Here is a 23,202-nt window from a genome sequence, read left to right on the forward strand (position 1 = left end):
GGACCAGCATCTCCACGAGACCCCATCCCTGCAGGACAACTTGGGGACCACCAACTCTACAGGACACCACCCTTACAGGACAACTTGGGGACCATCACCCCTTCAAGACAGCAACCCTACAGGACAATTGGGGGCCCAACATCCTTACAGGACAATCTGGGGCCCACCATCCCTACATGACACCATCCCAGTGGGACAACCCGGGGACCGCCATCCCTGCAGGACACCATCCCTAAAGGACAACTGGGGGGCCACCATCCTTGTGGGACAACTTGGCGACCACCATCCCTACAGGACACCATCCTTGTGGGATGGCTTGGGGACCACCATCCCTATATGACACCATCCCTGCAGGACAACTTGGGACCCACCATCCCTACATGACACCAACCCTGTGGGACACCACCCTTACAGGACAACTGGGGGCCCACCATCCCTGCATGACACCATCCCTGTGGGACAGCTTGGGGCCCACCAACTCCGTGGGACACCACCCTTACAGGACAACTTGGGACCCACCATCCCTACATGACACCATCCCTGTGGGACAGCTTGGGGCCCACCAACTCCGTGGGACACCACCCTTACAGGACAACTGGGGGCCCAACAACCCTGCAGGACAACTTGGGGCCCACCATCCTTGTGGGACAACTTGGGGCCCACCATCCCTGCATGACACCACCCCTGTGGGACAACTTGGGGACCACCATCCCTACAGGACAACTTGGGACCCACCATCCTTGTGGGACAACCTGGGGACCACCATCCCTGCATGACACCACCCCTGCAGGACAACTCGGGGCCCACCATCCTTGTGGGACAACTTGGGGCCCACCATCCTTCTGGGACAACTTGGGGACCACCATCCCTACAGGACACCCTCCTTGTGGGACAGCTTGGGGACCACCATCCCTACAGGACAACCTGGGGACCACCATCCCTGCATGACACCATCCCTGCAGGACAACTTGGGACCCACCATCCCTGTGGGACAACTTGGGGACCACCATCCCTATATGACACCATCCCTGCAGGACAACTTGGGACCCACCATCCTTACAGGACAACTCGGGACCCACCATCCTTGTGGGACAACTGGGGGCCCACCATCCTTGTGGGACAACTTGGGGACCACCATCCCTATATGACACCATCCCTGAAGGACAACTTGGGACCCACCATCCTTACAGGACAACTTGGGGCCCACCATCCTTGTGGGACAACTGGGGGCCCACCACCCCTACATGACACCACCCCTACAGGACAACTGGGGGCCCACCATCCTTGTGGGACAACCTGGGGACCACCATCCCTACAGGACAACCTGGGGCCCGCCATCCCTGCATGACACCATCCTTGTGGGACAGCTTGGGGACCACCATCCCTACAGGACAACCTGGGGCCCACCCTCCTTGCGGGCCAGCTCGGTGCCCACCCCCGGTACCCGGCGCTCACCGCAGGGCCCGCTGTGCCGCGTGGGGATGTGCTGCTGCTGCAGGCACTCGGCGCGGCGGCGCTGGCAGTCGCTGCCGTAGGTGCGGCCGTCGCGGGCGCACAGGGGCCGGAAGGCGCCGTCGCAGGCGATGCGCTCGCAGGAGCAGCGCGCGGCCCCGCGCCGGTTCAGGCACACGGCGCCCAGCCGGCACGGCTCGGGGCACTGGTCTGCAGGGACAGGGCAGGGTCACGCGGCAGCGGGAACGGGAGCCTTGAGGGGCTTGGTTTGGAATCGTTTGCAGGTTCTCTACTGATTTTTTTCATGTATTTTTCAGGTTCTCTACTGATACTTTAGTATTTTTTTTTTAGTATTTTTTAAAAATATTTTTCAGGTTCTCTACTGATGCTTTAGCGGTTTTTAAAAATATTTTTCAGGTTCTCTACTGATGCTTTTAAGTTTTGGCTTTTATATATTAATATATATATATATAGCATTACAATAAATTATACTAATTATATAGTTATACATAATATAGTATATATATTTATTACCTCTACCTATATAATGTTTTATATACTGTGATTAATATAATATATTATATTGTATCTAATATAATTTATATATTTTATATATTATAATATAATTACTTTATATATTTAATTTCTATTATGTATTTTATATATTATATAAATTATATATATTTCATATATTATATAAAAATATATAAATACATATTATATAAATTATATATTATATAAAATATATTACATATAAATATATTGTAACAATAACATTTTATAAAATATATTAATATTTTATATAATGTATTATCTGGAACATAAATATATAAACAAAAATATATTATGTATAAAAGTATATTAAGTATTTTTATGTAAATATTCTTAATATATTAAATATATTAAGTATATTTAAATATACTTAATATATTAAGTAAATATATTAAGTATATTTGAATAAATAATATTTTAAGTATTTTTATATAATATATTAAGTATTTTTATAATACTTTTATATTGTCTAGAACATTAATATATTAGTAAAACTACATAATGTATAATAATATATTACGTATATTGTCTTTTATATATTAAGTATTTTATTTTATATATTAATATATTAGATAATAGATTAAAAGAACATATTTAGCAAAGAACTAGTACTATTTTAACCAGAATACAGCCTCTGTTCTAGGCAGCCTCTTTGGGCACCCAGGGGATGCTCCGAGGGAGGAGGAGGAGGAGGAGGAGGAGGAGGGCGGGACTCACCCTGCGGCTGGCACTGTCCCGAGCGCACCTTCTGGATGTCCATGCCCCGGATGGCCCCGGAGCGCGCCATGGCGCACTCGCTCTCGTAGGTGACGCCGTCGTCGCCGCACACGGGGTCCCTGCCCGGGGGACAGCCCTCGGGCCGGGGCAGCAGCTCCGCCCGCCGCGTCCGGGGGTTCACCCGGCACACGCGGCCCGGCTCGCTCGGCACGGCCTGGCACGGGTCTGGCACGGAGGGGAGGCACGGGTCACTCCCTGCCTGCCCAAACCTCCCTTTCCATGCCCAAACCTCCCTTTCCCCTGCCCAAACCTCCTTTTTCCTGCCCAAACCTGCCTTTCCCCTGCCCAAACCTCCCCTTCTCCTGCCCAAACCGACCCTGTTCCTCTCCAAACCTCCCTTTTCCATGCCCAAACCTCCCTTTCCCTTGCCCAAACCTCCCTTTTCCTGCCCAAACCTCCCTTTTCCTGCCCAAACCTCCCTTTTCCATGCCCAAACCTCCCCTTCTCCTGCCCAAACCGACCCTGTTCCTCTCCAAACCTCCCTTTCCCTTGCCCAAACCTCCCTTTCCCATGCCCAAACCTCCCTTTTCCCTTGCCCAAACCTCCCTTTTCCCTTGCCCAAACCGACCCCTTCTCCTGCCCAAACTGACCCTGTTCCTGCCCAAACCGACCCCTTCCATGCCCAAACCTCCCTTTGCCCTGCCCAAACCTCCCTTTGCCCTGCCCAAACCTCCCTTTCCCTTGCCCAAACCTCCCCTTCTCCTGCCCAATCCTCACTTTTCTCTCCCCAAACCTCCCTTTTCCCTTGCCCAAACCCCCCTTCTTCATGCCCAAACCTCCCTTTTCTCTCCCCAAACCTTTCCAGCCCCCACTGACCTCTCTCCCCCCTCTTTGACCCCTCTCCCACCACCCTTTCCCCCAACACCCCCACCGCAGGTGGGCACGTTTTTAACCCCCTCCTCCCCGAGGTACTGGAGCCCCTCCTCACCGCAGGGGCCATCAAACTTCTTGAAGACGTTCTCCTGCTTGTCGCAGGCGTGCTTGTGCAGGTGGCACTGGCTGCGGTAGTCGCGGCCGTCGCTGCCGCACACGGGGCTCTCGGCCACGCCGCTGCACGACGAGGGACACACGCACTTGGCCCCCTGGCCGTCAGGGGAGGGGACACAGGTGCTGCCAAAGCTGCAGGTCACCTCTGCACACGGGTCCTTGGAGCCTGAGGGACAGAGGAGGGGACACGGGTGAGGGCGCGGCACGGGGTGTCCCGTTTCTCTCGTGGAATAACCCAAATCTATCCCAATATCCCCCAAATCCATCCCTCCAAATGCCCCAATCCAGCAGCACTGGATAATTTTCCACAGCTTCAACAGATCCTTGGAGCCTGAGTGACAGAGGAGGGGGCACAGCACAGGACGTGCTCCCATTCCTCTCATGGAATAACCCAACTACATCCTGATATCCCCCAAATCCATCCTTCCAAACGCCCCAATCCATCAGCAATGGATAATTTCCCATTGTTTTCCCTCCTCACAGTTTGCTGACCCCCAAAGCAGAGCTTTGTGGGGTCCTTTCCCAGCCTTTGGTGTCACTGGCCCAGCCTGTGGCCATCATTTCTCCATCATTTTCCCACCATTTCTCCATAATTTTCCCACCATTTCTCCATCATTTTCCCACCATTTCTCCATCACTTTCCCACCATTTCTCCTCCTTAACACACTCTGCTGACCCCGCAGAGCCCCCAGCCCTGTGCCACCCCTCCAGCCACACCCCACGGTGTCCCTGCCCGCCCTGGGGCCAGCCAGCGCCCCTCACTCACCGCAGGGTCCCTTGCTGACCACCTTGATCCTCCTCTGCTGGTTGCACTGGGCCCTGTCCAGCTCGCACTCGTTGCTGTAGGTGGAGTGGTCGGAGCCGCACACCGGGGCCACCACGGGGGCACAGGGACCCTTCCTGCACACGCACGAGGCCTGGCCCGGCTCCGAGGGGCTGCGCTCGCACACGGCCCCGAAGCCACAGAGCATCCCCCGGCACCCTGCGGGCACAGGGACATGTGTGGGCACAGGGACACACGGCCCCAAACCCACAGAGCATCCCCCGGCACCCTGCGGGCACAGGGACATCCCATGGGCACAGGGACACATGGCCCCAAACCCACAGAGCATCCCCTGGCACCCTGTGGGCACGAGGACATCCCATGGGCACAGGGACATCCCATGGGCACAGGGACACACAGCCCCAAACCCACAGAGCATCCCCCGGCACCCTGCGGGCACGGGGACATCCCATGGGCACAGGGACATCCCATGGGCACAGGGACACACACATGGGGGTCACCAAACCCACAGAGCATCCCCCGGCACCCTGCAGGCACAGGGACATCCCATGGGCACAGGGACACATGGCCCCAAACCCACAGAGCATCCCCCGGCACCCTGCGGGCACAGGGACATCCCATGGGCACAGGGACACATGGCCCCAAACCCACAGAGCATCCCCTGGCACCCTGTGGGCACGAGGACATCCCATGGGCACAGGGACATCCCATGGGCACAGGGACACACAGCCCCAAACCCACAGAGCATCCCCCGGCACCCTGCGGGCACGGGGACATCCCATGGGCACAGGGACACACACAAGGGGCACAGGGACATCCCATGGGCACAGGGACACACACACGGGGGTCACCAAACCCACAGAGCATCCCCCGGCACCCTGTGGGCACAGGGACATCCCATGGGCACAGGGACATCCCATGGGCACAGGGACACACACATGGGGGTCACCAAACCCACAGAGCATCCCCAGCATCCTGCGGGCACAGGGACATCCCATGGGAACAGGGACATCCCATGGGGGGTCACCAAACCCACAGAGCATCCCCTGGCACCCTGCGGGCACAGGGACATCCCATGGGCATGGGGACACACATGGGGGTCACCAAACCCACAAAGCATCCCCTGGCACCCTGTGGGCACAGGAACATCCCATGGGCACAGGGACACACAAGGGCATGGGGACATGCCAGGGGGCATGGGGACACACAACAGGGGACCCCAAACCTTTCCCTAAAGTCCAATTTTCCCCTTCCCTGGGACAGCTGCATCCATTCCTTGAGGTGTTCCCTGCCCCAGTGCCCCCCAGTGTCCCTCAGTGTCCCCTCCCAGTGTCCCCTCCCAGTGTCCCCCAGTGTCCCCTCCCAGGGCACCCCACAAGTCAGAGCCAGAACCTGACCGACATAAAAGGGAGAAGAGGAATCCTAAAAGGCAAAAATCAAACTCCTCATTTACACTCCGATTCCCAGGAGTTTGCCTCTGCCTGCCTGGAGATTCCGGAGCTGCAAGCCCAGAGATAAATCCCGGGAAATCAAAAGGAAAAGGATTCGCCTCCTCTGCCTCCCCAGCACGAGATAAATCCCATAAATCCCGGGAAATCAAAAGGAAAAGGATTCTCCTCCTCTCCCAGTGGGATCTAAAGGGATTCATCATTTTCTGAAGAGTCTCTCCTGCACTTCCCTGTGCTGCTCTCTCCTTCTCTTTGGGTTTTTTATTTTTTTAAATGCAGATGAGGTGTGAAAATTCCAGGGGATGGGAATTGTGGGATTCATCCCGAGGGAAGGGGATGGAGAGTGGGAATGGAGCTGGGGCTGGCTTGGAGGAGAAGGGAAGGGGAAAGGGAGGAAAAAGGGGAGGAAAAAAATGGGGTGGGAAAAGAAGGGGTGGGAAAAAAAAGGAGAGGGGAGGGTGGGGAAAAAAGGTGCAGGGGAAAAAGGTTCAGGGGAAAAAGTGGGAAAAGGGGTGGGGGAAAGGTGGGGAAAAGGCAGGTGAAAAGGCAAGGGGAAAAAAGGTGGGGAAAAGAGGGGGAAAGGTGGGAAAAGGGGGAGAAAGGGGGAAAATGAGGATTAAAAAGGGGGAAAAATGAGGATTAAAAAGGGGGGGAAAAAGAGGATAAAAAAAGGGGGGAAAAGAGGATAAAAAAGGGGGGGAAAAGAGGATAAAAAAGGAAAAAAGGGGAGAAAAAAGAGGATAAAAAAGGGGGGGAAAAAGAGGATAAAAAAGGGGGAAAAAAAGAGGATAAAAAAGGGGGAAAAAAAGCAATCCATGGTTTTAGCAGGGCCAGGCCCTCCCCATCCTGCCAGGAAAGAACTGAAAGAATTCCTTCCCCAGATCCCATCCCAGGGAGCAGCCCTGGGATGCCAAGGGAAGAGCTGGGCTGCATCCCCCCACCATGCCCATGCCCTCCTGAGGCACAGAGTTAATTCTTGATTTAAAGTAAAAATCTATCTCAGATTTAAATGGAAAAGGGGATGATTGCATTCACCCCAATGAACGTTTTCAATGATTCACTTTGCAGTTTACCCACAGAGATGAAGCTGTTGTTTTAACCTGTTTCATCTGTTGAATTTACTGTCCTAAAAAAAGCTTAGATTGGCAAAAAAAACCAACTTGTGCCCAAAAGGGGCAGTGGGAACAGCAGGGCTGGGCATGAATTAATTCGGGGAGGGCATTAACTTGGGGTGGGCATTCATAATTAGGGCTGGGCATTAATTAATTCGGGCTGGGCATTAATTAATTCTGCCTGAACGAGGTGCCCGTTGCCATGGCAAGTGGCTGGGCTGGTGCTCCTGTCCCCCAGCCCAGCCCTGCCCTGCTCATCAATATTCAAATATTCAGCCCTGCTCATCAATATTCAAATATTTAGCCCTGCTCATCAATATTCAATACTCGGCCCCGCCCCACCAATATTCAAGCGAGGAGGAGCCGCCCAACCCCGCTCCGAGCTCTGCCTGAGCCTCACCTGCTCCTCTTCTGCATCCCAAACCCGAGCTCTGGCTTTGTTAGGCTGGACTGTGACCCTGCCCAGCTTGGCAGCCCCATCCTGCCCCCCAAACCCGAGCTCTGGCTTTGTTAGGCTGGACTGTGACCCTGCCCAGCTTGGCAGCCTCATCCTGCCCCCCAAACCCGAGCTCTGGCTTTGTTAGGCTGGACAGTGACCCAGCCCAGCTTGGCAGCCCCATCCTGCACCCCAAACCTGAGCTCTGGCTTTGTTAGGCCAGACCATGATCCTGCCCAGCTTTGGGAGGGGAAGGGACCCCCCCCAAACCTCCAGGTTTATCCAGTTCTTCACCCCCCCAGCTCCTGAGCCAAATCCCAGCCTTTTCCAAGCCCAAGCCCTGTCCCAAAGCCCATCAAACCCCCCCTCCCCCAGCAGGGACCCCTCTCCCTGTATCCCCTGGTCCCCCCAAACCCCTCCTAGACCCCAGCCCAGGATTTCTCTCCCCAGGAGCCCTGGCAGCCTCCCAGAGTGGGCACTTCTCCCTCTCCCCTGGGAGCAGCAGGGATCTTTTGGAAGTCTGGCATCTGCCTGGGCTGGGCTGTTCATGTTTCGGAGCCCTGAGCAAGGAGTTCCACCCACGTGGGGGTTTATTTTTCGCTCGAGATGCCTTTCCCCCGGGCCAATTATAGATTAATCACATTTTATCTCCCATCCTTTTCTCCCCCACCCCCAGCAGGGGAGGTAAAAATCGGGAAAAAAATAAAAAATTAAAAAAAAAAGGCAACAAGCAGGTTATTAATTGGCTGCTGCTTTCTGTTGGCTGGGCTCTTATCTGTGCACGTGAAGGTGGGGGAAGAGCCTGCCAGCAAAGGCAGGGGTTTTAAGCCTGGTTTTAAAAGGGAACAAAGCTCCTGTGATGGTTTTATCTCAGCCTGGGCTTGCCTGCCCTGTATCCAGCAGCTCCTGGAGCTGATAAGAACCTCACAAAAAAAAAAAAAAGAAAAATAAAAACACAAAAACCCCCAAAGTTCTCTGTGAAACCAGAGGAAAGGTGGGAGACCAAGGATGAAAACACAAGGCTGCAGGAAATTCACCTTTTCCAGCCCTTCCCTGCTTCCAGCCAGGAAAATTCCTGGAAAAAGGAGCACTGGGAGGCTCCTGCCTGCTTCCTCACCCAAATCCTGCATCCCCAGGAAATTCCCTGGAAAAGGGAGCACTGGGAGGCTCCTGCCCTCCCTCCTCACCCAAATCCTGCATCCCCAGGAAATTCCCTGGAAAAGGGAGCACTGGGGGGCTCCTGCCTTCCCTCCTCACCCAAATCCTGCACCCCCAGGAAATTCCCTGGAAAAGGGAGCACTGAGGGGTTCCTGCCCTCCTTCCTCACCCAAATCCTGCACCCCAGCACTGCCAGGGAGCAGCCAGGCTGGAAGGGACCCGGAATGCCCAGGGATCAGTGGGGTCAGGAGATGTTTCCCCCAGGGAAGGGCCAGCCCAGGAGTGGCTCCTGCTGTCCCCAGGGTTTGGGGACGCTCTGCACTCACCATCCCGCGGCGGCGGCGGCGTCTGCGTGAAGTAACTGTTGGGTTTGTCTGCGAGGAAACAAAAAGCACGGAGCTGTCACGGGTTCCTCGGGCACCACCAGGCCCCCAGCCCTTTTTGGGGTGGTGTTTCACCCCTCCTCGAGCAGGTCTGGCTCCCAGGAGGTCCCAGGAGGAGGCAGGATCCCCCCAAAGCCAGTTTGGGACAGCCCCAGGTAGCGGGGGAGCATCTCTGGCGCGGGATCTGGGAGCAGCCCCCGGTGCCTGCAGGGCTGGACCTGCCCCAGCCTGTCCTGCCCCATCTCCTGGGGGCTCTGAGGCCAATCCTGCCACTGCCATGGATCACCCCACACACACCCAGCAGCTCATCCCAGAGAAGGAATGCTGCTGCCCCCAAAAAGTGGGAGGAAGTGGCAGCAGAGCTGCAAGGCCCCCAAGCAAGGGTCACCTGCCACCCCTCTGTTTGGGGACCCTGCCTGAGCTGAGGGGAGCTGAGCTGAGCTCCCTCAGGTTCCAAAACCCCTCCCAGGCTGCAGGGGAGCCCCCCAAACCCCGGGATTTGGGATGGGGCTGGGCTGTGGCAGAGATAATCCCACCCCAGCACGCTCCTTGGAGGCACCCGTGGGTTCATCCCCGAGCACAGCTGCACACCCCAAGAAGGAGCTGCACACCTCAAAGCCAGGCTGGAGGGTCTGCCTGCCCTCCAGGGCTTTCCCCACAGCCAGGCCCCACACCCTGAGGATGGGATGTTCCTCAGGAAGGGGAGCAGGAGGCAGAAATACCTGGATCCACACCCAGGGGCAGAATCGACCCAGCTGCACCAGGGATCAGATTCACAGCCAGAGCTCAGGGGAATCCTCACACCCCAAATCATCTCCTGCCCTTCCCAAATCCTCACACCCCCCCAAATCATCTCCAGCCCTTCCCAAATCCTCACATCCCCCAAATCATCTCCTGCCCTTCCCAAATCCTCACACCCCAAATCATCTCGAGCCCTTCCCAAATCCTCACATCCCCCCAAATCATCTCCTGCCCTTCCCAAATCCTCACACCCTAAATCATCTCCTGCCCTTCCCAAATCCTCACATCCCCCCAAATCATCTCCTGCCCTTCCCAAATCCTCACACCCCAAATCATCTCCTGCCCTTCCCAAATCCTCACATCCCCCCAAATCATCTCCTGCCCTTCCCAAATCCTCACACCCCAAATCATCTCCTGCCCTTCCCAAATCCTCACACCCCAAATCATCTCCTGCCCTTCCCAAATCCTCACATCCCCCCAAATCATCTCCTGCCCTTCCCAAATCCTCACACCCCAAATCATCTCCTGCCCTTCCCAAATCCTCACACCCCAAATCATCTCCAGCCCTTCCCAAATCCCCCCATCCATCCCCGGATCCCCACCCAGATTTGGGATGGAGCCTGCCAAGAGCAGCAGCAGCAGCAGCAGCAGGTGGGAGCTGTCCTGGCCCACGCAGAGCCGCCCTCACAGCTCTGCTCCCTCTTCCCTGCCAGGGAAAAGTGGGGCAGGGAGCTGCCAACGCCGGGATTGTGCCCAGGAGCCGCGGGAGGAGCCCCGGGCGGCCGCGCTGCCCTCCCAGGGACACCTACAGTTATTGAGGAAGAGCAGCACGGCGAATCCCAGCGTGGAGGTGGCCAGCAGGATGAGGCAGATGTTGCAGGGGATCATGAAGTAGCGCACCACCAGGGACACCTTGTGCTGGTACAGCCGGTCCCGCTCCAGGGCTCCCGGCGCCATGGGGTACTGGCACGCCGTCATGCTGGGCTCCCACACCCTGCCCGCCCGGAGGGGTCACCACGAGCCTCACGGGGATCCCTTCCCTCTGTCCCCGGGCGGTTTTGGCGGTTTAAGTTTTCCCAGAGGTTCCCATCTCGGCGGGCAGCAGGATGGGGGCACCTTCAGGACTCTGCGATGCCATGGCAGAGGCGTGGCCTTGGGGACAGCGTGGGGACAGCTCCAGCGGCACAGGGACGCTCAGCCAGCCCCCGAGGTGTCAATCCACGGTTGCTGGCAGAAAGCAAACCAAAATGCCCAGAAAGCAAAACAAAATCCTGGTGCCGAGGGCTCTAAATCCGCGGCTGAGCCCACCAGGACAAGGACACGGTGGGAATGTCACAGCAGGAGCAGCGCTGGGACAGGGACAGCACAGGAGCACTCCCAGGATCGGGAATATCGCTGTCCTCTGGGATATCCTCTGGGAGAACTTCTAGGATCCTCCAGGATCACCTCTCAGATCCTTCTGGGATAACCTCTGAGATCCTCCAGGATATCTTCTGAGATCCTCCAGGATAACCTCTGAGATCCTCCAGGATATCCTCTGAGATCCTCCAGGATATCCTCTGAGATCCTCCCTCCACGATAACCTCTGAGATCCTATTTCCAGGATCACCTCTGAGATCCTCCACGATCACCTCTCAGATCCTCCAGGATCACCTCTCAGATCCTCCAGGATCACCTCTCAGATCCACAGCTCCGGGCACACGTTGCTTCCTCCGCTGTCCAGCAGCTCCTCCAGCAGCCTCTGACCCTCCACAGGTCCCCACAGCCAGGAGCAGCCAAGATTCCGGGAGAAACCCAAAATTCTGGGAGTAGCCAAATTTCCAGGAGCAGCCAAGATTCCGGGAGCAGCCCAAGGATTCCCAGAGAAGCCCAAAAAAAAAATTCCAGGAGCAGCCACGATTCCGGGAGCAGCCCGAGGATTCCAGGAGAAGCTCAAAATTCCAGGATCAGCCCAAGGATTCCGGGAGCAGCCAAGATTCTGGGATCAGCCCAAGGGTTCGGGGAGAAACCCAAAATTCCAGGAGCAGCCAGGGATTCCGGGAGCAGCCCAAGGATTCAGGGATGCGGCTGAGCCGCGCCGCGCTCAGCCCGAGGCAGACGCTCCCTCTCGCCCTCCGCCGCTCCTCTCAGCTCCATCCCCGCTCCCTGCCCAGGCCAGCCCGGCTCTCCAGCGCCTCGGCACGGCTCGGCACGGCTCGGCCCGGCGGGCAGGGGCCCGGTTCGGCCCGGGAGGGGCCCGGCTGCCCGCCTCACGCCGCTCGGACATGCCGGTGCCGCCCGGCCGGAGCGCGGCTCCGCGCGGAGCCCGGCATGGAGCGGCTGGGAGGGAGGGAGGATGGATGGGAGGGAAGGAGGGAGGGAAGGAGGGAGGTGGATCCCTAATCCCGGTGGTCTCCGTGCGCCCCCCGCGCGGGGAAGGGGCCGCGCAGCATCAGACAAGGGAGCGGCAGCGCGGAGCGAGCCCGGAGCGCCCCCCCCGCCCTGCAACCCTCCCTCCCCTCCCTCCCTCCCCTCCCCTCCCTCCGCCCGCCCCTCGGCCCGACCCCGGCGAGGGGGGGCACGGCGAGCCCCTCCGAGCGCTCGGCGGCCAACAAAGGGGAGCGGGGGCGCAGGGGCGCGGCGCAGACAAAGGGCGGGGGCGGCGGGGGTCGCGCAGGAGCCGCTCCCCGCCCGGACACGGCGGGGGCAGCGCAGGGAAGGGTGGGGGGACCCTCCCCAGGACCCCCCGGGATGAGCAGGGAGGGTGGGAGGGGGCTCAGCCCCTCGGCTGCTCGCACCTCTCCCGGCATCGCCCCCCGGCATGGCAGGAAAAACCCCGTTATTGTTTTTTAGGATGTTATCGGCATGGATTCCCCAAAACCAGCCGGGAAAAAGGAGCGGGGAATGAACTGCCGGGGCTCCCGGCTTTTCCTGCTTCCGCAGGGATGGGGAAGGTGCCAAAGCCAGAGCGAGGTGAAGGTCCAACAATGGGCTGAGAGCGCTGCCACAGCCCCGGGCAGGGATTGCTGCCGCCCCGAAGACAAATCCAGGAGCTCACCCCGCCCTCCCGCGGGTGGAGGCTCTGCCAGGATGGCACTCCCGGCAAAACACAAACGCCATCCCTGCCACTGGAATGGCACTTTCAGGGCACCAGGACACGCTGGGTCATTTCCCAGCCAGCACAGCCGAGCTCTTCCTCAGCAGGGAGGAACTGGGCAGCTCTGGAGGCTGCAGGAAAACCCCAAAAGAGGAAGGGGACAGAGAACCTGGGCTGAGCCCGCAGCTGTGCCACGCCAGGGGCTGGGTCACCACCCAAAACGGGGCAGGAGGGTGCTGCAGAGGGGCTGGCAGCACCCAGCAGCAGCAGGAGGGATCCTCCAACCCCTCACAGGACAGATGGACACCGCAGGGGTGTGGGGAGGGGAGCGGGAGCTCCAGGCAGAGCAGCTGCTCCGAGCCCCTCCGGTTTCCCCGAGCTCAGCAGCAGCAGCAGGGAGGGAAGCTCAGCTTCCCCTGCAGCCTCCAGGAGCTTCCCCTCTCCCTCTGGGGGTCTGGGGGCTGTGGCTCCATCGAGGCAGCTGTGGGGGCTGCTCAGAATTCCTGCTCCCCGCTGGATTCCTGCTCCCCACTCCTCCAAAAAACAACAACTCGGGACAAAAACCTTTGCCGGGGGCAGGTTCCCCTCCCAGCCCCTTCCAAGAATCCTTCCCTCACCTTGGCAATCCATCTGCAGCCCGAGGGACACAAAGATTAAAGAATCCTCCCATCCTCCCCTCCCACGGGGACACGTGGGGGACACTGGGTGGTCCCCCAGCAGGGCACTCCTCCAGGAGCCCGCAGCTCCCTGTGGGACGGGCACAAGTTGCCCCCCAAGCCACCCCACAAAGCCCCCCTGCTCCTCTCCGAGGGCTGGGAGCATCCTGAGGTGCAATTCCAAGAAAAAAAAAACAACAAACAGAGAAAAAAGGGGGAAAAAACTAAGTCAGGTCCCAGAGATAGCTCCTCTTGAGACCTGCCTTGCTCCCTGCATCCTGCTGCTGCTCCTGCATCCTTCTCCTATTCCTGCATCCTTCTCCTATTCCTGCATCCTTGCCATCCCAGCTCCTCCATCCTTCCAGTGCCTCCTCCTGCATCCTTCTGCTGTTCCTGCATCCTTCCCATGTCTTCTCCTTCCATCCTTCCCGGCTCACAGGTGCCCAATTCCTGCCCGCTGCCCCCACCTGGGCCCTGCCCTTCTGTCACCACTCTGTGACCATCCCTGTCCCCTCCTTGTCCCCTCCCCAGCCCCAGGGCAGGGTTCCAGAGCCAGCCCAGCGATCCAGGATAGGGCCCAGGCTCGGCTGTGAACAATTCCCAGAGGGAATCGAGGTTTGCATCCTCCCCGTGCTGTTTTCACATGCAAATCAGCCGCGTCCCTTTCTGTCCCCTGCAGCCACCGCGGGGCCACTTTTAGGGGCAGCCTTTGTGTCCCCAGCTCCAGCAGGGGCACGCTGGCTCCTCACCCTCCTGGGAAACCCCAACTCTGTGCCCCCTGTGGGATCTGGGATGGCACCTGACACTCTTGGCCCTGCTGTGACCCCACACAGTGCGGGGTGGCATTTTGGTCCATCAGTGTCCCTGTCCCCAGAGCCGCCCAGCTTTGTCACCTCTTTGGTGACGGTGACAGCAGGGACACCCCACGTGCCACACCCACTCCCTCGGCCTGCCAGGGACACCCAGCCCTTCCAGGGACACTCTGGGATGTGTCCTTGGGGAATGAGGGGCCAGGAAGGAAAACCCAGCAAGAGATGGCCAAGCAAAAAAGGCCAGAAAAGCAGAAAAAAAAAAAAAAAAAAAGAAAAAAAAAAGAAAAAAAGGAAAAAGAAAGCCATAAAAGCAAAATAAAAAGGGATCTAAAGTCACCTTTGGCTCCTTTGGGGGAGCCAATCCAGGTGTGCAGAGCCTGCCCAGTGCCTGGCATTTGTCTCTGGATGCAGCAGGGATGGATTCATCCATCACCCCCCTGCACCACAGCCTTCCTCCTCCTCCTCCTCCTCCTCCTCCTCCTCCTCCTCCTCCTGGCAGCAGCCAGGTGCCCAGGGGACAGCCAGCCCCAGCAGGGGACAGGGAGCACAAAGCCACCGTGGCTGCTGTGCCAGAGGAGGGAGGGACAAGGGACAGGTGGCCAAGGGAGCCCCTCACCACAGGGTAAAAATCCATCAGTTCCCAGCGGATCCTCATGGCCTGCCTGGAATTTCCCCTGGAATTGCTCCCTGCACCCAGGGCTCTGTGTGCTCACCAGCCAGCCCAGAGCTCCTGGCTTTGTTCCTGTCACAGCCGGGCCAGAGGGTGACAGGAGGGTGACAGGAGGGGCTGGGGACAGCGGGGAGGGGTTATCCCAAAATTCCTGCAGCCTGGAGCTGCCAGGAGCCCCGTGGGAGCAGCAGGAACACACTTCCACCCTCGGGGAGCGACACCACCGCCAGCAGCCTGAGCTTCAATCCCTTCCCGTTCCTCCCAGCTCCCAAAAACCTGCTCTGCCGCTTCGGGAGGTGATTGACAGCTGTCAGTCACGCCCTCCGAGCCGCAGCTCCTGCTGTTGCCAGGCTGATTCCCCACCTGGCTGGCTTCCCGCTAATCCTGTTTGGCAGGGAGCTAATTGGGATTTATCTGACAGCACCCAGAGCCTGCCGAGCGCTTCCTCCGCGGGGCCGGGAGGAGGAGGAGGAGGAGGAGGAGGAGGAGGAGGCAGCCTGCGAAAGGCGCTCGCTCCTTCTCCCTTTCCCCATCCCCTCCCGCAGTTTTTCCCGGCTAATTACCGGCGTTACGGAGAGAGGAGCGGGAAGGGGGGAAGCGGGGATTTTAATTATTTCATTTAACACTTGGCAGGACCCAGCTTGACTCCCCGCTGAGCAGCGCCTGGAAATAAAGAGCTTTTAAAGGCTCTCGGCGGGAGGGGAGGGAGCGGGGGTGGGAGACGGGGCTGGGGTGGCCGCGCTGGCGTGTGCGGGGAGGGGTGGGGATGTAATTCACACCATTCCCGGGAAACATCCCCAAAACGCGCTCCCGAGAAAAGCTGCCCCTCCCAGAGCGCTGGGTAAGCGCTGCCGCGTCTGAAAAAGGGGTTTTTCCCCAGGAAACATCCCCAAAACGCACTCCTGATAAACGCTGCCCTGCCTCGTCTGAAAAAGGGTTTTTTTCCCCAGGAAACATCCCCAAAACGCACTCCTGATAAACGCTGCCCCTGCCTCGTTTTTTCCCCCCACTGAAGAACTTTGTCCAAGCAGATCCAGCACTGCCCCACGCAGATGTGCTCAGGGATGGAAAATCCCTGGAAAGGGATGGAAAAGCTCCGGAATGGAGTGGTGGGACACACATCTGTGCCCGGGGACTCCAGGTCCCCCCTCCCAGCCCAGCAGAGCCTTCCCTGCTCTCCTCCTGTGCTGTCACAGCCCTGTCCTCAGTGCGACCCCCCCATTCCCACCCAGCATCGGGAGCGTTCTCACGGCTCTGCCTCGCCCCTAAATCCACAAAAACCCAACCAAGGTTGGCACACAGAGCTTGGAGGGTCTGGAAGGACAAAACGCTGTCCCAAAGGGAACCTCGGGAAGCAGCTGGAGCTAAAGCCACGCAATTCCTGCTGCTCCACGGATCCAGAGCATCCTCTCATCTCAGCCCTCCCCAAGCTGAGCTGCTGCCCCGGGCACGGCTCACACGGAGCTCTGGGACCCCATTCCCGGCCAGAACCGCAGCTCCAGAGAGTTTTCCAAGCAAGGCAGTGAATCTGGGATGTCACAACCTCGGTGGGGACCTCCTCCCCTTCCCGGGACGTGCAGGCGGGAGAGGCGCTGGGGAGAGCGGCCAGGAGAGAGACAGGGCGGGGTGGGGACGGGGACAATCCCCCGAGGGTGTCCCCAAGACAGCCAGGAGAGAGGCAGGGCCGGGTGGGGACGGGGACAAACCCCCGAGAGTGTCCCCTCTCCAGAATAGCAGCCAGGACAGAGGAGGGCAGTGACCGTGACACCTCCCCGAGGGTGTCCCCTGTCCCCAAGAACAACCAGGACAGAGCAGGGCAGTGACCATAACACCTCCCCGAGGGTGTCCCCTGTCCCCAACAGCGGCCAGGACAGAGCAGGGCAGTGACCGTGACACCTTCCCGAGGGTGTCCCCGGTCCCCTCGCGGTGCCCCGGGAGCGGAGCCCGGCACCGCCGGCAGGGGAAGCGCAGCCGGGGTGGCCGCGCTCCTCCGCGGGCTCGCACCGCCACCTGCCGCCGCTGCCGAGCCTCTCCCGCCGCCAGGAACTCGGCAGCGAGCTCCAGAGGGAGCGGGGCAGAGCCCGGAGCCGCTCCAGAGACCCGCACAGAGGAGGGGACAAACAGGGCGACACACCGGGGGACAAACGGGACCCTTCCAACTCTTGCCCATCGCACCCCGAGGGGCTCGAGGGCCGCACGGGGCACAGCAAGGGCATTCCCAGGAACCCAGCCCCTTTTCCAGCTGCCCAGCAGCTCCGGGAGAGCCAAGGGCAGCCCCCCCCAGGCGCTGCCCCGCGCCCGCCGCAGCGGCATCCCCGGCACCGGGGAGCGGGAGGGATTCCCGGGATGCAGGAGGAGCGGGAGCGGCAGCCAGCAGAGGATGCTGTGCGCTCGGGAAACGTCCCTGGGCTCCTCCCGCAGCCTCCAGCCCGCGGCCGCCCGCCCGGTTCGGTGTCCCCGGGTTCGGTGTCCCCGTGTCCCCCGGGCACGCTCCCAGCGCATCCCTCGGGATCGCTCCCGGCGGGATCGGCCCACGGACGCGGAGGAAATCCGGCTTTATCCAGCTCCTCCACAGCTGGGGCCGGTTCAATCCCCCCAGCTCCCCTGGCAACAAGGGGCAGCTGAGCTGGCACAGCCTCGTCCCGCCCCACAGCGCCCCGAAAAGCTGCTTTGGGCTGGCAGGGGTGCTGAAAGTCCTGGGGTGAGCAGAGAATGGGCAGAGGAGCAGCTCCAGCCCCAAATCTGGGGCACCCCTGGTTCAATCCCTTCTCCTCAGCTCCTTTGGCACCCGAGGGCAGAGCTGGCACGGATTTGTCCCTCCTCAAATCACCCCAAAAGCTGCTTTGGGCTGAACCTAAAAGTCTTGGCTTGAGCACAGGAGCTGGAGAGTGGAAAAAACAAGAGCCCCAAGCCCAAATCTGGGGCACCCCAGTTCAATCCCTTGTCCTCAGCTCCTGTGGCACCCGAGGGCAGAGCTGGCACAGCTTTGTCCTACCCCACCCCAAAAATGATCCTAAAAGTCCTGGGGGGAGCAGAGAATGGGAAGAGGAGCAGCTCCAGCCCCAAACCTGGGGCACCCCTGTTCAATCCCTTCTCCTCAGCTCCTCTGGCACCCCAGCCCTGTCCAGCCTGGCCCTGGGCACTTCCAGGGATGGGGCAGCTCCTCTGGGCACCAGTGCCAGCGTTTTGCCACCCTCATTGTTAAAATTCCTTTATTCCATCAACTCTAAACCCTCCCTCCTCCAGCTGAGACCCAGCCCTGCCTCTCCTCGCTTTTCCCTGAAATTTCCCAAGGAATTGCAGCACGCCTGGAGCTTCCCAGCTCAGCCAGGACCAGCACAGGAATTCCCTGGATCTCAGCAATGCCCAACCTCCCCCCCGAGCAGCCCAGTGCTCCCAGTTTGCCCCAGTGCCAGCCCAGAGAGCCCTGCCCGCCCTCCCAGGTGGAGGTGAGAGGCTGAAGATGGAGAGGAAGATGAGGCGAGTACTAGGTGAGGAGGAGGAGGAGCCCTTAGATCACAGCTCCACACCCTGAGGGTGAGGACAGGCCCGGAGAGGGAGGAGGGGACAGCCAGGAGCTGCCCCAGCTGTGATCTAACAGCAATGGTGGCCCCGGGGGTGGCAGCACAGCCCCGGGGGTGGCAGCACAGCCCCGGGGGCTCCCATTGCTCCAGCACATCCCGAGGGATGAGGATGACAAGGACTAAGCCAGCCAGGCTGATGGTGGATGGAGAAAAATGGCAATTTTGGGGTTTTTTTTGGTGTGACAGCCCCACCACTTACCGGCCAGAAGCTTCCTATGTTCTTTAGAAAGCAGAGGAGAAAAAGGAGAGAAGAAATCAGGTTAGAAGCAGGAAAACAGGAGAAGCCCCCAAGCTTTCCTCCTCCCCGAGCCCCCTCTGCCACCTGGGGCACTGCCAGGTGTCTCTCCCAGGCTGGATCCTGCCCCAGGCAGGAATTCCTTATCCCAAATGTCTCGGGTAAGCAGCAGGAGGAGGTCCCAGGGAACAGAGCTGGCTGCTTTTCCCACCTGCAGCAGGTCCTGGAAGGGAATCCAAGGCCAAGGATTGGCCACAGATCCTCCTCAGCTGCTCTGGCACCCGAGGGCAGAGCTGGCACAGCTTTGTCCCACCTCAAGTCACCCCAAAACGCTGCTTTGGGGTCGGCACTGAAAGTCTTGGGGTGAGCCCAGGAGCTCGAGAGCGGGGAGAATCCAGATCCAGCTGGGAAGGAGCAGGGACAGAGGGACAGCAGGACTGGCACAGCCAGCACAGGAACGGGCTGAGCTGGCCCCAAAACTCCCAGCTCTTCCCAGCTAACCCTCATTTCAGCTCATTGCCATCCCACCCTCCCAGCACGAGGGTTTGAGCGGCACCAGGAGCTCCCAAATCCGCAGGGAACGGGAACAGCCGGGTCCTGCTGGGATCCCACACACAGCAACAGCAAACCCTGCCTGGGAAACCAGGGGGAAACAGCCCAGGAGGCCAAACCCCAGCACAAACCCCAGCAGGGGCCCCCAGGTGAGTGGAAAAACCAGGGGGAAACAGCCCAGGAGGCCAAACCCCAGCACAAACCCCAGCAGTGGCTCCTGGGTGAGTGCCCTGGATTTGATCCTCAGGAGCTGGAACTCGAGGGGATCCTGGGCAATGTCCCAGACACTCAGAACTTCCATGAACCCCGTTAAATCCCGTGGATTTCCCGCTCCAGGGGATGGTTTTCTGAAACCAGACGATGCTCAGGAGCTGCACCCGGAGCTGCCACGGCTTCAGGCGCTCCCCTGTCCCATCCCAGAGGCATCACCTGGGCCAGCAGCACTTTTGGGGCAGAGCAGGGCTGCCAGGAGCTGCAGGGTTAACAGCTGAGCATTTCCCAGCCCGGGCTGTCCCTCAGGGAACTCCTGGGACTCCTGGAATCCCTGTGGGAGCAGGAGCTGTCACCCGGCCAGGGGAGCTCCCGGGGTGAAACCCAACCCAGCCCTCGGCCCCTCTTTGCTATTCGTGGATGGGACCTTAAATCCCAGCCCATCCCGGGGGGCTCCACTCTGCCAGGCTGGCAGGGATGGCTGGGGAAGCATTCCAGCCCTGCCAGGGAGGAACTGCCCCAGGGGACACCGGGGGACAGGGAGGGGACAGCAGGGCTGGCTGCTGGGGGCTTTGGGGACATGACCACTGATAGGGAACTGCCCTCAAGGGTGTGGTGGCATCCCAGGGGACACCAGGGGGATAAGGAGGGGGCTGCTGGGGGCTTTGGGGACATGACCCCTGATAGGGAACTGCCCTCAAGGGTGTGGTGGCACCCCAGGGGACACCGGGGGGACAAGGAGGGGACAGCAGGGCTGGCTGCTGGGGGCTTTGGGGACATAGGGAGCTGCCCTCAAGGGTGTGGTGGCACCCCAGGGGACACCAGGGGGATAAGGAGGGAGCTGCTGGGGGTTTTGGGGACATTGCTGTTTGCTGGAGGGTGTCAGGCAGCTCTGCCTGTCACCTCGGGGACAGTGGCACAGTGCCCGGTGCCACATCAGGGCCGTGCTCCCGCAGCTCTGCCTGGCACAGGAGCTGCTGCCACCACCCCTGGCACTCCCTGGTGTCCCCTGGCACGCCACCACACCCCTGAGGGCAGCCCGGATGTGCCCGGGACAGGTGACACGGGACAGGTGACACGGGACAGGTGACACGGGACAGGTGACACGTGCCCGAGGCCAGCAGGGAGGGGCAGTGCCAGGGGGACACAGCCCCACTCCTGGGCATTCCCAAACCTCCCCCTGGCCATGTCCCCCCCGGGCTGTGGTGGCCCCAGGGCTCGGTGCTGGTGACAAAGTGTCAGTGCCACCTCCCAGTGTGAACAGCTGGGAATCTCCTCCCCAGGATCCCGGGAAATGCAGGGCAGGGAGGAGATGGAGCTGGCACTGGAGGCCAAACCCCAAACCTGCCCTCGGGGAGGGAGAGAACATGGGGAAAAGGGTGGAGAGCTGCTGGGGCTGCTTTGGGGTGGGGAGCGTGGTCCCACAAGGGTTAAAAGGGCCTTGGGACGGCCTCGGCCACACTGGACACTTGACCACGAGCCAAGGGTCACTCACAGGGACTCCAGAGCCCTTGGAGTGTTCAGCCACATCCACTCACAGCTCCAGATGGACATCCCAGCTCATTCCCACACAATTCCTGTCCTCTCCACGGCCCCTGTCCTTCAGAGACCCCAGAGCCACACTGGACACTTGACCCCACGGAGCCACAGGACAAGGATGACCCCTGGATGACCCCTAGATGACCCCTGGATGACCCCTGGATGACTCCAGACAATTCCTGTGCTCAGCCACAGCTCCGGATGGACACTCCAGCCCCTTCCCACACAATTCCCATCCAGACCCCCCCCAGCCCAGCAGGGCTCACACGTCCCCCTCTGATTTCCAGAACAAAAGTGCAATTGAGTCCAGCCCGGCTCTCCTTTCAACTCCTGCAAAATTCCCCTGGCTTTGATTTTCCCCTTCACGGAGCTGCAGCATCAAGGAGAGAGGGAGAGGAGTTTGTTTTAGCCCAGATTAAACAAAACAAAACCCGAAAGGAGGGCGGGAGGCTCCGTCCCAAGGTCAGTGGGAAGTTTCCCTGGGCAGAGGATGGAGCTGGGCATTTCCACGTGGGACAAAGCCGCCCTTCCCTGCCCGTCCCTGCCCTCCTGAGGCACCCAGGACGTGCCTTTGACTCACAGCTGGCGAGTGGCACTGCTGGGAAGCCACGTGTGGCCTGGCCAAGCCGCCCTGGAGCTGCTCCTGAGTCACTGCTGGGCTTTAATCCAGGCCAGGGGCAAAGCTCAGCTGGGCAGGCTGCTCCTGGGAAAAGCCTGCCTGGAGAGCCCAGCCTGGAAAGGAGGCCCTGGAAGTGGCTTCAGCCCAACCATGGGCAGGGCAGGGTTAACCAATTATAACCAATATATTACATTATAACCCAGTTATCCCCAGGAGGGGAAGCTGCTGCCTTGCAGGGAGCGGGGTTGGGCACCTGGCAGTGCCCAGGGCCAGCACGAGGGGCTGGCAGAAGTCAGGACAGGCACAAGCAGCTCCCAGCAATTTCACCTTGCCGTCCCTCGGGGGGTTTCTCCCTTCTCCTCGAGCCTGGCAAGGCATTGAGGAGTTTTCTGAAGTCTGGGGCACGCTTTTGTTAATTACACACTAATTATGCACGTTACAGCACATCAGCACCAAACACCAGCCTGCCTGCCTCCCTGCAGAGACGGGATTTTGGGACTGGGAGACGAGGTTTTGGGATTGAGAGATGAGATTTTGGGACTGGGAGACGAGGTTTTGGGATTGGGAGACGAGGTTTTGGGATTGAGAGATGAGATTTTGGGACTGGGAGACGAGGTTTTGGGATTGGGAGACGAGGTTTTGGGATTGAGAGATGAGATTTTGGGACTGGGAGATGGGATGGGAGCTCAAGAGCATCCCCAGAACTGGGATTGGAATTCAGGAGCATCCCCAGAGCCGGGATGGGAGCTCAGGGGCATCCCCAGAGCTGAGATTGGAACTCAGGAGCATCCCCAGAGTGGGGATGGGAGCTCAGGAGCATCCCCAGAGCCGGGATGGGAGCTCAGGAGCAGCCCCAGAGCCAGGATGGGAGCTCAGGGGCTGGGATTGGAACTCAGGAGCATCCCCAGAGCCGGGATGGGAGCTCAGGGGCTGGGATTGGAACTCAGGAGCATCCCCAGAGCCGGGATGGGAGCTCAGGAGCATCCCCAGAGCCGGGATGGGAGCTCAGGAGCAGCCCCAGAGCCAGGATGGGAGCTCAGGGGCTGGGATTGGAACTCAGGAGCATCCCCAGAGCCGGGATGGGAGCTCAGGGGCTGGGATTGGAACTCAGGAGCATCCCCAGAGCCGGGATGGGAGCTCAGGAGCATCCCCAGAGCCACACTGGGACAGAGGGAGAGGAAGAGGCCGGCACTGCCCCACCTTCCTCCCTTCCCCAGCTCTGCAAGTCCCCGAAAGGCCGCCAGGATTGAAACCAGATGTGTAGGAAGTGTCTCATTAGCTGTAATTGCTTCGGGAGGATTTGAGGTTTCCCCTCTCTGCCACCACCACCAAAAGCACTCGGAAGGAGCCGCCGTGGGTCCGGGACAAGGGGAAAAAACAACCCCTGAAGGCAGAGTTTGTGCTGCACAAACATTTGGG

The 23,202-nt window shown here is 59.4% G+C and overlaps 1 protein-coding gene across 1 annotated transcript in view; it reads right to left on the bottom strand.

The window, feature by feature from the left end:
• The window catches only part of AGRN (agrin), a 79,542-nt gene that overhangs the window by 38,294 nt on the left and 18,046 nt on the right, over positions 1-23,202 (bottom strand). The window contains exons 3-7 of the mRNA XM_084220044.1: positions 9,033-9,080; positions 4,535-4,750; positions 3,710-3,934; positions 2,722-2,946; positions 1,456-1,662 (exon numbers count right to left, since the gene is read on the bottom strand). Of these exons, the coding sequence (XP_084076170.1) occupies positions 1,456-1,662; positions 2,722-2,946; positions 3,710-3,934; positions 4,535-4,750; positions 9,033-9,080 (921 nt within the window). The remainder of the gene's footprint in view (positions 1-1,455; positions 1,663-2,721; positions 2,947-3,709; positions 3,935-4,534; positions 4,751-9,032; positions 9,081-23,202) is intronic.

The sequence above is a fragment of the Fringilla coelebs genome, assembly GCF_963513975.1.
Source record: "Fringilla coelebs genome assembly, chromosome: 22".
Lineage (NCBI taxonomy): Eukaryota > Metazoa > Chordata > Aves > Passeriformes > Fringillidae > Fringilla > Fringilla coelebs.